The sequence below is a fragment of the Haematobia irritans genome, chromosome 4, assembly GCF_050003625.1.
Source record: "Haematobia irritans isolate KBUSLIRL chromosome 4, ASM5000362v1, whole genome shotgun sequence".
NCBI classification, from domain to species: Eukaryota; Metazoa; Arthropoda; class Insecta; order Diptera; family Muscidae; genus Haematobia; species Haematobia irritans.
In genome coordinates, this window is record NC_134400.1 from 227,074,931 (window position 1) to 227,087,246 (window position 12,316).

At 33.1% G+C, this 12,316-nt stretch overlaps 1 protein-coding gene across 1 annotated transcript in view; it reads right to left on the reverse strand.

Annotated features, from left to right (window-relative positions):
• Ccn (cellular communication network factor protein Ccn) overlaps nt 1-12,316 on the reverse strand; it is a 222,998-nt gene continuing 210,682 nt past the window's right edge. The window contains exon 9 of the mRNA XM_075307957.1: nt 1-2,961. Coding sequence (XP_075164072.1) covers nt 2,365-2,961 — 597 coding nt within the window. The 3' untranslated portion in view covers nt 1-2,364. The remainder of the gene's footprint in view (nt 2,962-12,316) is intronic.

A 12,316-nucleotide genomic window follows, 5' to 3' on the forward strand; every position in this document is an offset into this window, starting at 1 on the left:
TTTATTTCTATTGATTTATTGAACATGTTTCTTTTATAGTGTTTTTATTTTTATAGATAAAGTATGTATGTGTCAGTTATTGTTGCAGCTTGTGAAGAGAGCACAATTGAAGATTATCAGATATGTAATTTCGTCAAACTGGAGAATACTCAATATATTACAAGGATTGCATTAAATATGTATATACAATAAAATAAATGTATTCTTGCACTGCTTTGCTCCCAAAACTAAATTAGAGACAATTATATTATGCTGAAATTGTCTTGAAAAAGGACAAATAAAATTGTAGTAATGGTTCTCCCCATCGAGTTTGTTTAGACGTTAAGATATAAAGTTTCTAAAATTTTATCTGGGAGAAAAGAAATTACTTTGTTTATTGTTTATTGTTTGTTTGTGCGTATTCGAGTGCTTTGGATACAAATATGTAACAGTTTTTCTTTTCTAATATATATTTTTGCAGATTTAGTTTTAGAGGAGAGAAACAAAAACTTATTATATGAACTTAAAAATTAACATAACATAATAAATATGTACACAGTCTTACACAAGTTTACATACGGTTTAAGAAATTGTATTTTCTTTAATTAATAAAATATAATAAAATATGCATATATATGCTTAATATTTTGTAAATTAATTTGAAAAACAAAGTATCTGACAATTTTCAAGATGATTTTTTTAGTCTGGATTATAAACAACAACAAGAAACATGTTTAGTTATAAGGTAAAAACCTCAAGGGTATGTAAACTTATGTGAGACTGTGTATATATCGATATCCCACTTCAAGAAGAAAATATCTCAAAGATAAAGTCTTCAAGAAACTTGTATAATTCCAGTGGAAATTTTAATCTTTCCTTATATTTGTAGACATTCAGATGAGGGTACATTCAGTAACCGTCAATAAAATTAATGTTCAGTGAAATATAATCGTTTTGAAGAAAGATTACGATATATACACACGTATTTTCCAATCTTATATTTATCATGTTTTCATTGTCGTTTTCTTTGTTATATTTTATTTTTACAACTCTTATATACAAATAATTTTTTTTAATACCAGGGATATGTTAGAATTCGTCGATGATCTGTTAGAAAATGATAGTTTTAATGATCTTTGTTGTCTCCAAAAATACTTTTACATTTTCTGTAGTAAAGTAATTCATGTTAATGCCTACGTCGGTTTGTGTTGCACCAAGTAGAAAGAAAATAGGTCTGATGTTGCCTAAAGGGCCTCAAAAAGCTTTACTTCTATAATCACAAGCGAAGTGAAATTATGATTTACGCCTTTCTGTGTGCAAGACTTTACGTATCTAGAAAAGCTTCTTCATACTCAGCAAACATGAGCTTCCAAAGAATTATTTTGAATCCCCAACTACTGATACTGTTATTACTTACTGTAGTTCAAAGCATAAGTAATGAACTATTCCTTGTTTTAAGAATTAGCTACACAGAAAAAAGAATACTGTTTTATGTAAGAAATTAATTACATCATGTGAAAAGAGTTCATGTGAAAAAATAGTGCAACTGCTTTGCTTCGAAATTTTTGTACTAAAAATAGGTTAAAATTTGGAATATACTATTTATAGGATTTGAAAAATCATTTGAAATTGCCAATGAATGACGTTAAATGGAAGGTAAGCTCATATTTGAGCTTCCCGGACAGCTTATAATGTTGGATTATTTAGAAACCATTGAATGTCTATTCTGGTTCAGCAGACCTTTGTCGTTATCTATTTATTATCAGTTATTGGCTTAAGAAGGACTATGATCTGGAAGGTAACAGTTGTTCTGGCACTGCTTTCAATTCTGGCTCTTCCCTATGGAAAACATTTCATTGATATGTTCGCATATTCATCACCAATATCCCTGGTGCATACGCATTGGCTCGATTGTGCAGGTGGCATTTGCATAATGTTGGTGTAGGCGTGGCTTCTCTTGGCATTTGTGTTGGTGCTAAAATCTTGTGGGGTTTTGCTTTGTATTGTGATATGTATCCGTGTGTATGTGTGTTGTGTATTTAAATCAGATTCTTCATAATGATGTTCCACTGCTGGCTGTTGATTCCATAGCTGATCCTTAAAAATTGTTCCCTGGTGTTCCATCGAGTGGTTTTTGCAGTTACTTTTCGCATTCGGCTCTTAGTCCTTTTACATTGACAGCATATCGGTAATGTTTTGCCAGCTATTTTGAAAATTATACTACGGTTGGTGGACCTGATGGTGGTGGTGGGATTAATGTTGGATTTGAGGTTGAATTGGTTCATGGACTGAATGAAGGGGCAAATGCTTATTTTGTTGCCAGCTGATGATGGTGGCGTTGTTGGATTTCACGACTGCGTTTGTAGGTTCCACTGTGCGTTGATGTTATGTCCCCAAAAGTTGTTCCATTAACGTCTGTTGACGTTTTTGCTGTTGTTGTTGCCTTAACCATTGCTCGTAGAAGTATTTCTCTTGTTCTTGCTGACGTTCATTGCGATATGTCTCTAAATTCTTGGCAGGTTGCATTCGTGGAATGTTTTCACTGTTTCCGAAATTGATAACATCTCTGTGACTGTTGTTGTTGTTTTTGGTGCCATTAATATATGTTTGCTTATTGGTTGTGAATGGCGGGGGCGGATATGGGATAATATCTGGTTGAATTTCATCCGAATTTGCGGACATCGATGACTTTGATGACAGTGATGAGGTCTTCCATTTTTCCGTTTTCTCGTCCACCATAATGCCTCTTCCCTCATTGCTAACAGTGTGAAGGGAATGAACTGTATCAGCATACGAATCATCATTCATCTGGCCTTCAATGGTATTGTCGTCTATATTCCGCAGATCATGCAGTTCTTGTTGTTGATGTTTATAATTTCGCTTTATTTTGCCATAAAAATCGTTGTAATTGTCTTCGACATTTGCATGATTAATGCTGTCGCGGTCATGTCGTTGAGTCTTCGCAATCCTTGGGCAGCTTTCCTGAAATGCAAAAAATAACAATATAACGTTAAGAATTAATGCAAAAATGTTTATTAACATTTTATTTAATAACATGGCCTGCTTTTTGTCTATTTGGTCAGAAAAATTTTTAACGTACTTCATATAATTCATTACAAAATATATCATAAGTAAGGTTTTTTTATCCGGACTTTATCTATTACCACACCCTAAAAAAATCGCTTCTCTAACATACGTTCCAAACATATTTTGCAGGAAGCACATTTATTACTGGATATTGCCGAAACATTAATATGTTTGTTTTATGTGAACTATTATATGTTTCGAAGCGAAATTGGTTAGTTTTTGGCACCTTTTTCTGTAATTCAAATAATGTTGAAGAAATTATTCAATTTTATAATTTTTTAAATTTAATTTTACCTTTCGCCTGGACAGAGAATCGAACCGAGGACCATACAGTTTGTAACCCAACACACTAAATAACCACTGGGCTACGTAGATGTTATAGTCACCAGTAGACAATTAATGTTATAAGTTACATTTATATAGAATAGTTTGCAGCGCCCACGAGCCCATGCAAACATAACATTATTTAACAGAAACATACATTTGTTGTCCACGTGGAGCAGAAATGGACTGAGCTTTTGGATAAAATATAATTTATTTTATTGCAAAAATAACAAGTTTGTGACAAAAAACTGTTTTGGTATAAAAGTTTGAAATTTTGGAAGGAATTCAAAAACTCTAACAAAAGAAGAACGTACAGTCGATTATAAACATACATAAATAAATTTATAATATACACATAACTTTGTTCAGGCGTGAATAGCTTTTTACTAACATTTAACACCATTTTATCCCCATGGAATCGGGCAGCACTCAGTGATAAGAGAGAAGTTCACCACTGTGGTATCACAATGGACTGAATAGTCTAAGTGAGCCTGATACATCAGGCTGCCACATAACCTAACCTAACCTAACCTAACACCATTTTAAATGCATTTAAAACTTATCGTGTTTTGTACTTAATTTAATTTTTACCTTTAAGGCCGGTATTAAGTTGGCATTACCCCTCTACAATGACCCTGTTTTGCCTTTTACATTTCTTTAATAATTCATTTTAAAGAAAATAAACTTTTTCAATTACTACTTATTAATAAAGAGGAACTAAACTTTGTTTTTATACATTTTACTGTTTAATTTTTCACTATTTCCTCCTTTTTTCATTTTACTATCCCAATTCTAAAAAGAGTATAGTGCCCTTTCGTTATTTTTATGAAGATCCTTTTTGTACTTTTTGTATATTTTCCACCGTTTTTTTTTTTAATTTTGCCTGAATAATTTGGCTTACTCCTCGTACATTCCGAATTCTTTTAACGAACCAAGAAAAAATTGTGCCCATAATGCCAAAATGATAAACAAAAGACATGTCCACACATACATAATGTCTATTCTATTCATGCCCTAAACATAATATATTCTAACATATTAATTTATGTGCCCCAAACGTTTATTGTGAGTTTAGGAACATTATATGTTTGCACTTAAATATATTGTGTTTAAAAATTGTGCCCGAAACACATTTTCCTTATATCGAAACATATGAAAAACATATTTTTCTAACAGTGCAGGAAAGCTGGATTTGTTTTCGAATTTCGCGGCACCCCAGTATGGCATACATACTACGGTTAAAAGGCGATGTCTGGACAACTAACAATGTATATTATGTTGATCTCTTACGTATACAATAAATGAAATATTTTTATTCGTACGTTGGATGCAGTTACTTGTCGGTAGTTAGTAATTGCTTCTTCAAAAGAGTAACATTCTATGTTAGTAGGACTATACTAATTAATTTCAATTTCCATGTTTTCTATCCATATGAAAGATATATGTGGCATAAGTTGCTATATTCATTGAAATGTTGTCCAATTTCATCGATTTGGCTAACTTATGTTGTGCGGATTTTTTAATAAGTTGAACTCTTGGTTTTATTACAAACGGACGAAATGCCGTTTATAGAAAAACTTACCACATTGAAAATCCATCCGGTAGGTACATTATTGAAATCATATCCATGGATTAATGGAGAATTTTTGAAATTATTCTCAGAATATATTTGAAATTAAAGACATAATTTACACTTGCCAGTATATCATTTTGTATGTTAGGTGGGTATTAAGTTCTATTTTAGCCGCTAAAATCTCAATTTTTCACGAATACTTTTCTTTAATAATTCATTTTAACATTTAAAATGCATTTTGGTCGATTGGGAAATGATAAATTTAAATTATACCAAAACAATCATCTTATGAATTTTTGTCTTATACTAATTAAAACCAAATTGAATAAGGAAATAAACTCAATTTTGGTTCTCATTTTAGCTCACGATGCCAATTATAGCGTCGTGAAATAAGCCGTTGCCAAAATGACGAAGGATGACGTTAGTGTACAAAAAATAAGGATGACTTTCCAGGGTTAAAGAATATAAACTTGCATTGGGCTATTCTCCATCAAGTTATATTAAAATTTGCATCGAAGACGTATAATTTTATACTTTTCGTACAGATTTTTTTATTTTACCGGCTAGGTTAGGTTGCAGCCCGATGTATCAGGCACACTTAGACTATTCAGTCCATTGTGATACCACATTGGTGAACTTCTCTCTTATCACTGAGTGCTGCCCGATTATATGTTAAGCTCAATGGCAAGGGACCTCCTTTTTATAGCCGAGTCCGAACGGCGTTCCACATTGCAGTGTAACCACTTTGAAACGCTCAGAAATGTCACCAGCATTACTGAGGTAGGATAATCCCCCGCTGAAAAACTTTTGGTGTTCGGTCGAAGCAGGAATCGAACCCACGACCTTGTGTATGCAAGGCGGGCATGCTAACCATTGCACCACGGTGGCTCCCTACCCTTTTACCGGCTAAGCTTGAACTTAGTACTCACTTTTAGGAATTGCTGTAACTTAAAAAAATATTGATTAAAAAATGGTTTCATCTCCAACCTGTTATCCAGATGTAGTGTAAATATAGATCATTCTATTACCACTTATGATGTCGCATAGTTCTCATATAAATGAGTTTAAAATCAACAATAATTTTAAACGATTAACAAAAATATACTGTTCCTTAATCAGTGATTTGTTTTTTAGTTCTTTATGTTTTATAAACAGGTGTTTTTTTCTCTACATCACAATATTTACTGCTCAGTTTCTAAAACTTTTCGAAATAAATGTATTTAATTAACGAACACCAATACAATTTTTTGTTTTCATTGCTGAATGCAGCAATAAAACTCGAAGACACAAATAGTTATAATAGGACGTAAAGAAAAACAAAAACGGCAAGAAAAATAACTCCACACACGATCCCTTTTTAATCTCGTTATTGCAGCAAAACAACTATCACCATAAAAGATACCAACAACACACAAGGCACATTCCAGAAATTCATCCACACTGTCTCTGGAATCAAAATAACCAACAACAGAATAAAACACGCAGCAACAAACACAAACAATCATAAGTTAATTTTTACTACAAACATTTTTTTCATACAAAAATTTTTCTTAGTAAATTGTCCACATTTCGTAGTAAGATTTTTATATTGCCTATGTATGTTATTTCTATAATACAATCAACGAAGCATTAACTACTGTGTTGGAAATTTAATTAAGGAAAAATCCTTCCCATTTCGTAGTTAGTGAACTAAAACACATTTACTGACATTTTACAAGTTTTCCTTTAGCTAAATTTTCGTTGTGGTTACGAAAAATGAACAATATTACAGTAAATTTTCTGAACTATGTGGAAGTTAAAATGATCCTTAAATTTACAAGACACTTTTTTCTGTGTAATAATACAGCCGCCTCAGACAACCAATACTTGAAATAGAAAAAAATATTGAGTGAAAAATTCCAGATTTTTCACGTTAATTACTTTTCCACACACAAAGTAATCAGACATTTCCAATTTAAGTTTAAAACTTCATAGCTACATGCGTTCTGTGCCGATAGAATCTATTTTTTTTTTATAATTGGTTAATAACGGAAATACAAAATTGGACATATAGGGCCTCTTCGTCGTCAAAGGGTTAACTAATATAAGTTTTGCACTATTTCAGAAGGGTTTCTGCATTTTGTGCTGTTAAGACATTGATAAGATTTATATATGAAATAAAAGAATATGAAATTGCTTGAAATAAAAAGAAATTAAATGTCTAAAATTTAACCAACACTTGATTGAAATGTCATTAGTTCTTATCGAATTTTATATTTCTAATCAAAGAATGTTAAATCAGTATTAATATAGAAACAAACAATAACAGAATTGGGATAGTCTATTATGAAACATTTATAATCACAATAATAATTGACAGATAACTTAAGATAGGTCTCCACCAGATTTATTTATCAATATATAAATAAGAGATGATAAATGACATAATTGAAATGGTACTAAGTAAGCTTTTCGTCTCATTTCTGAAAGCAATAAGCGTCTGTAGAAGGCACTCTTAATTTTTTATAAAAGTAATAATGATTTGGGTTATTACTCAAAAATTGTTTTAATTTATAAATTATTCAAGTGAAAGGCGCAATCAGTACTCAATGTTCGATTGTGGAACCACAAAGAAGTTTAAACATTGTACCTAATGTGGCGCGGGAGTACCATGGCACTTTATTTACTCAAAAAGTAAACAAAAAAAAAAAAAAAAAAAACAACAACAAATTAACTTCTATATAAAATTGGCATAGGAGGTAAGTATTTTTTCTTGCTTGTTCGAGCAAAGAGTATATTATTAGTTATTAGATATGACATCTTATTTCACAAAAAAAAAGTTTTCATTGATTCTTTATTGACTACTAACACAACAAGACAAACTTGTATAGTTACATTTTAGGAGTATACAGTATCCATCTAATTTATCCGAGAATTACAAGAATTTTCCAGAATTTTAGTTCATTTTTCGTATCTTCAACGAAAATTAACTACTCGAAAGGAAATTTTACAAATTTGAAGTAGCAATCGTTTAGTTCATGGACTGCAAAATACGATGGAAATTTCCTTAAAATTTTTCTTAACTGGTAGTTAAAAATTCGTTTGGCATACTATGAAACTACTTGTGAAATGTAAAGTATTTTCTAAAAAACAAGTGCAATTTACTATAAGATTTTTTTGTATGAGAAAATATTTTTTTACGACAAATGAACTTGAAAGCGGATAGCAAGTTCTTAGTGGCAATTCCTATAGTTAATAACCCAGCAAAAAAAGAGCTTCCAAAAAAGTAGTTTGGATCCCCAATCTGTGATCCGGAAGTAGTGCAAACTTGGATCATATCCAATGACTTTTCCATGGGCTTGTCATAGGACGGAAGTACTCCCTTTTTGGATCCTTTGCATTGCTTTAGAAGTTGTGCCCTGAGAGTTAATTTGAATGAAGAAATTTAAAAAGCGAAAAAAAAAATAATTTTTTTCATCCAATTTCACTTTTTTTCATCCATATGTTTTATTGCACAATTATTTTCCTATTATCTAAATTTTACAATTTGAAAAACTTTTTCGCTCCGACCAGGGTTTGCTGGCATCATAACAGAACGCCTTAGCACACTCAGCCACAAACGCCATTGAACTTAAAGCGTCGAAAGGTCAATTCAAATGTTTGTGATATGATCGTAATACGACACCAAGGGATAACATTCTAATTGCTTCTCGAGATGTTCTTTATTTGTATGAACGAAAAAATTAGAAACGCAGGTTCAAATCTCACCAGCGGCAATTTTTTTTATCAAATATTTTTCTAAAAAATTATTTTGTTATGTCATGCATCGTTTTTATTTTTCATTTTCCGCATATATTTTCGTATAAATATATTTTTTCCATTAAAAATCAACAAAAAAAAAAATTAAAAATTCTCGTAATTTGCAAAACCTTCTCAAAAGAACTTCCATGAAAGCGAAAAAGTCAAACGGCACAGGTTCAAATCCCAGCGGGGATGAAATTTATTTTTTATTATTTTTTTACTTTTTTATTAATTTCTATTAGAAGAAATATTTGTGTACTTGTCCAAAAGGACTGCATCGGAAGTTGAAAAAACTCGATGGGGGATTCTGGGATTGACTTTAAAAGAAATGTTTATGGACATTTGTGTCAAAAATGTGTTGATAACTTTTCATGAAGGTTTTGTTAATTTTAAGTTAAACTTTTCATCGTTCTTAAACTGATGTGCCTTTACGAACCCAGCAAAAAAAGCGTCACCAAAAAAGTAATGAAAATGTTCTTTTTGGATCCGGAATTGGTGCAAAATAGACGCAGAAGCGATGAATTTAACATGGGCTTGTCATAGGACGGAAGTCCTCCATTTCAACAGCCGTCGCACTGAATTTGCATCACTTCCTTAGGTGTGCTCCGAATTCAATGTTTTGGATGTAAATTAAATAATTCTGTGATATTTTGTCAAATAATTAATTTTTATAATTTTTTATAATTTTTAATGGATTCTAACACTTGTCGGAAACGTTTGACCTGAAATATTTTCAAAAATTCACAATTTTTTCAGATTGGATTTAGCATGTTTCTCGACAAAATTTAAATGATTTGTACCATTTTATGAATTCTTACTCTGTTTTTAACCTATTTGAAACAAAAAAGTTAAAATTACCCATTAAAAGTATGAAAAACCCAAGTTATAAAAAATTTAAATAAAAGAACTTCCTGGGTAGTTAAAATAAAGAACTTCATTGGGAGTGCATCTTCTGGAAGTGCTTTTAAAGTTTTGCCTTTGGAAGAACTTCAAAATTTTTTTGCTGGGAATATTTTTCTTAGAGTAAATTGTCAGCAGATGCGATGAACTAATGCGCAGTACAGAGATCTTTCTCGGCAAAGTGGAATGTGATTAATGTAAATGTAATGTACTTGAATTTTGTTTGAGAGCGAGAGCATGTATTGAGAGCAATGCAATAAATGGTAGCGAGTGCTGGTATGTTGTGTATATCTGAGATTGGGGTTGTTTTTATTTTTGTTATTTCAGTGGTTTGTGTGTGTTTGTTATTCGCGGATGGTTTATTTGTCTGGATGAGGTGTTGTTTTCAATGAAGGCACATGAGCTTTTGTTGTTGTAGGAATGTTTGGGTTTTGCCCGGTTTTGTTTGGCATGCTTTAGTTGTATAGTTGGCGTTAGTGTCCACGCCACGGGCCAAATATGGTACAGACAAGGACGTACGTAACATAAACGGAAAATAAAAAAAATATATATGTATGTATGCCCGTGTCAGTGGACATGTAGCTACGCTATGTCTGTCTCTTGCCTCTTTCGAAGATCTTGCTCTCGCTCTTTTTCTATGCCCTTTTTAATCATATAATCAACAGAGGACAGTAGTCGATTTGACAGTAGCAAATGAAGACAAAAGAGGCAAGAGGCAGCCAAGTGAATTACATTAAACTTTGTGACAGTGAATGGTATTAAACTGTGTATATATTAACCAGAAGATTAAAACACATTTTATCCAAGAAATAAGACATTGAATACAATAGAATTTCAAAACGAACATGACAAGGTGTGTGACATCATTCAACAAGTGGCAGCAGGGCGCATTAACAGTTAGCGTGTTCAATATTGTTACGTTTTTATATTTAGGCGTTTTTAATTACCCGACAATTAAAACACAGTTCTTTTAAATAACGACAATCTACAATTTATTTACTATGACTTCACACTTTACAATTCGTTCACACTGAAGTTATTCGTTTGACGCTTTAATTAAGACTGACTCGTTAGCAGCATGCGAGCGCTTTTATATATGACGGTGTGGCAATTCGAGAACATTCTGGTAGCACTACAATATTCTGGCAACGCCAGAACATTCTTAGACAATGATAGAAGGATCTACGACCATTAAGTCATTCATCTGGTGGCTGCCAAACACATACACACTCACATAGATATGCGCTCGCATTACTACAAGAACAAAAAAACAATGACAATATACAATGAGATGAAATGAGAATGCAAAATAACAAAACAAAGGGGTTGTTATCAAAGAGAGTGAGAACTTACATGAAAATAAGCAAACAAAAGAACATAAAAGAAATTCAGGAAAGTGCTAGAAAATGAATAGATGATTCCAACAAGTTATAACGAAATTTTATCGTTACAATTTGAAATTTAAATTAACGGAAACTAATTTAAATAAACTTAAATCTATAATTATCAAATTCGTAACACTGCCTCCCGCTTAAGCCTGTTCGTCCCGAACAGGCACAGAACCTGTTCCGTAAGGAGCCAATCGTTCCAGATGTACAACTTTCATCTTTGATCTAGGGCTGTCGTCCTTCTGAATCCGGTATACAACATCATTGATCTTCTTGATGACTTTGTATGGGCCTTCCCACTGTGTTTGCAGTTTGGGACACAGTCCTTTCTTTCGTTGCGGGTTAAATAGCAGAACCAATTCTTCTTCTTGGAAGCCCTCAGTATTTACAGCACGATCGTATCTCGCCTTCATTCTGTTGCTGACCATTTTTATTTTGTTGCGCACTGATTCGTGAACTTCTCCGAAAGTGTTTGGGATGTCGTTTCTGTTTTCTTCCATGGCGAGCTCATAAGGTTTAGCGCCGAATATCAGATCTCCAGGCAACTTTAACTCAGTTCCGAATAGAACATTGGCCGGTGTTCGAGAGGTGGAATCATGAATGGCAGATCTATACGACAGCAAAAACTTTGGTATATGCTCGTCCCAGTCCCTCTGGCCGTTGTCCACTACTTTTCGAAGATGTTCCTCCAGAGTGCGATTAAACCTTTCTACCATGCCATCGGATTGTGGATGTAATGGTGTAGTCCTCGTTTTCTTGATACCAAGGGATTCACACATCTCTTTGAATATGGCCGATTCAAAATTTCTTCCCTGGTCTGAGTGAATCTCGGACGGCACACCGTAGCGACATATCCAGTTTTTGTTGACAACATCCACAATCGTTTTTGCCTCTTGGTTTGGAATTGCATACACCTCCGGCCATTTGCTGAAGTAATCCATGACCACAAGGACATAACGGTTTCCAGAATCACTTACTGGGAAAGGGCCTGCCACGTCCATTGCTATTCTTTCAAACGGGGCTCCTGGTCTATATTCTTGCATAGGACCTCGACTTTTCCTTGTTGGACCTTTCGCCTTCATGCACTTCTCGCAATTGGCTACCCATTCAGCAATTGATTTCTGGCATCCAACCCAGTAGAATCGTTGCTTCACTTTCTCGGCGGTTTTGGTTATTCCCAGATGACCTCCACTGGGACCATTATGGAACTCCGCCAAAACATCTCTTATTTTGGAATCTGGAACGATGATCAAATTTCGGCTGCTCTTGCCATCTTCGCTTTCCC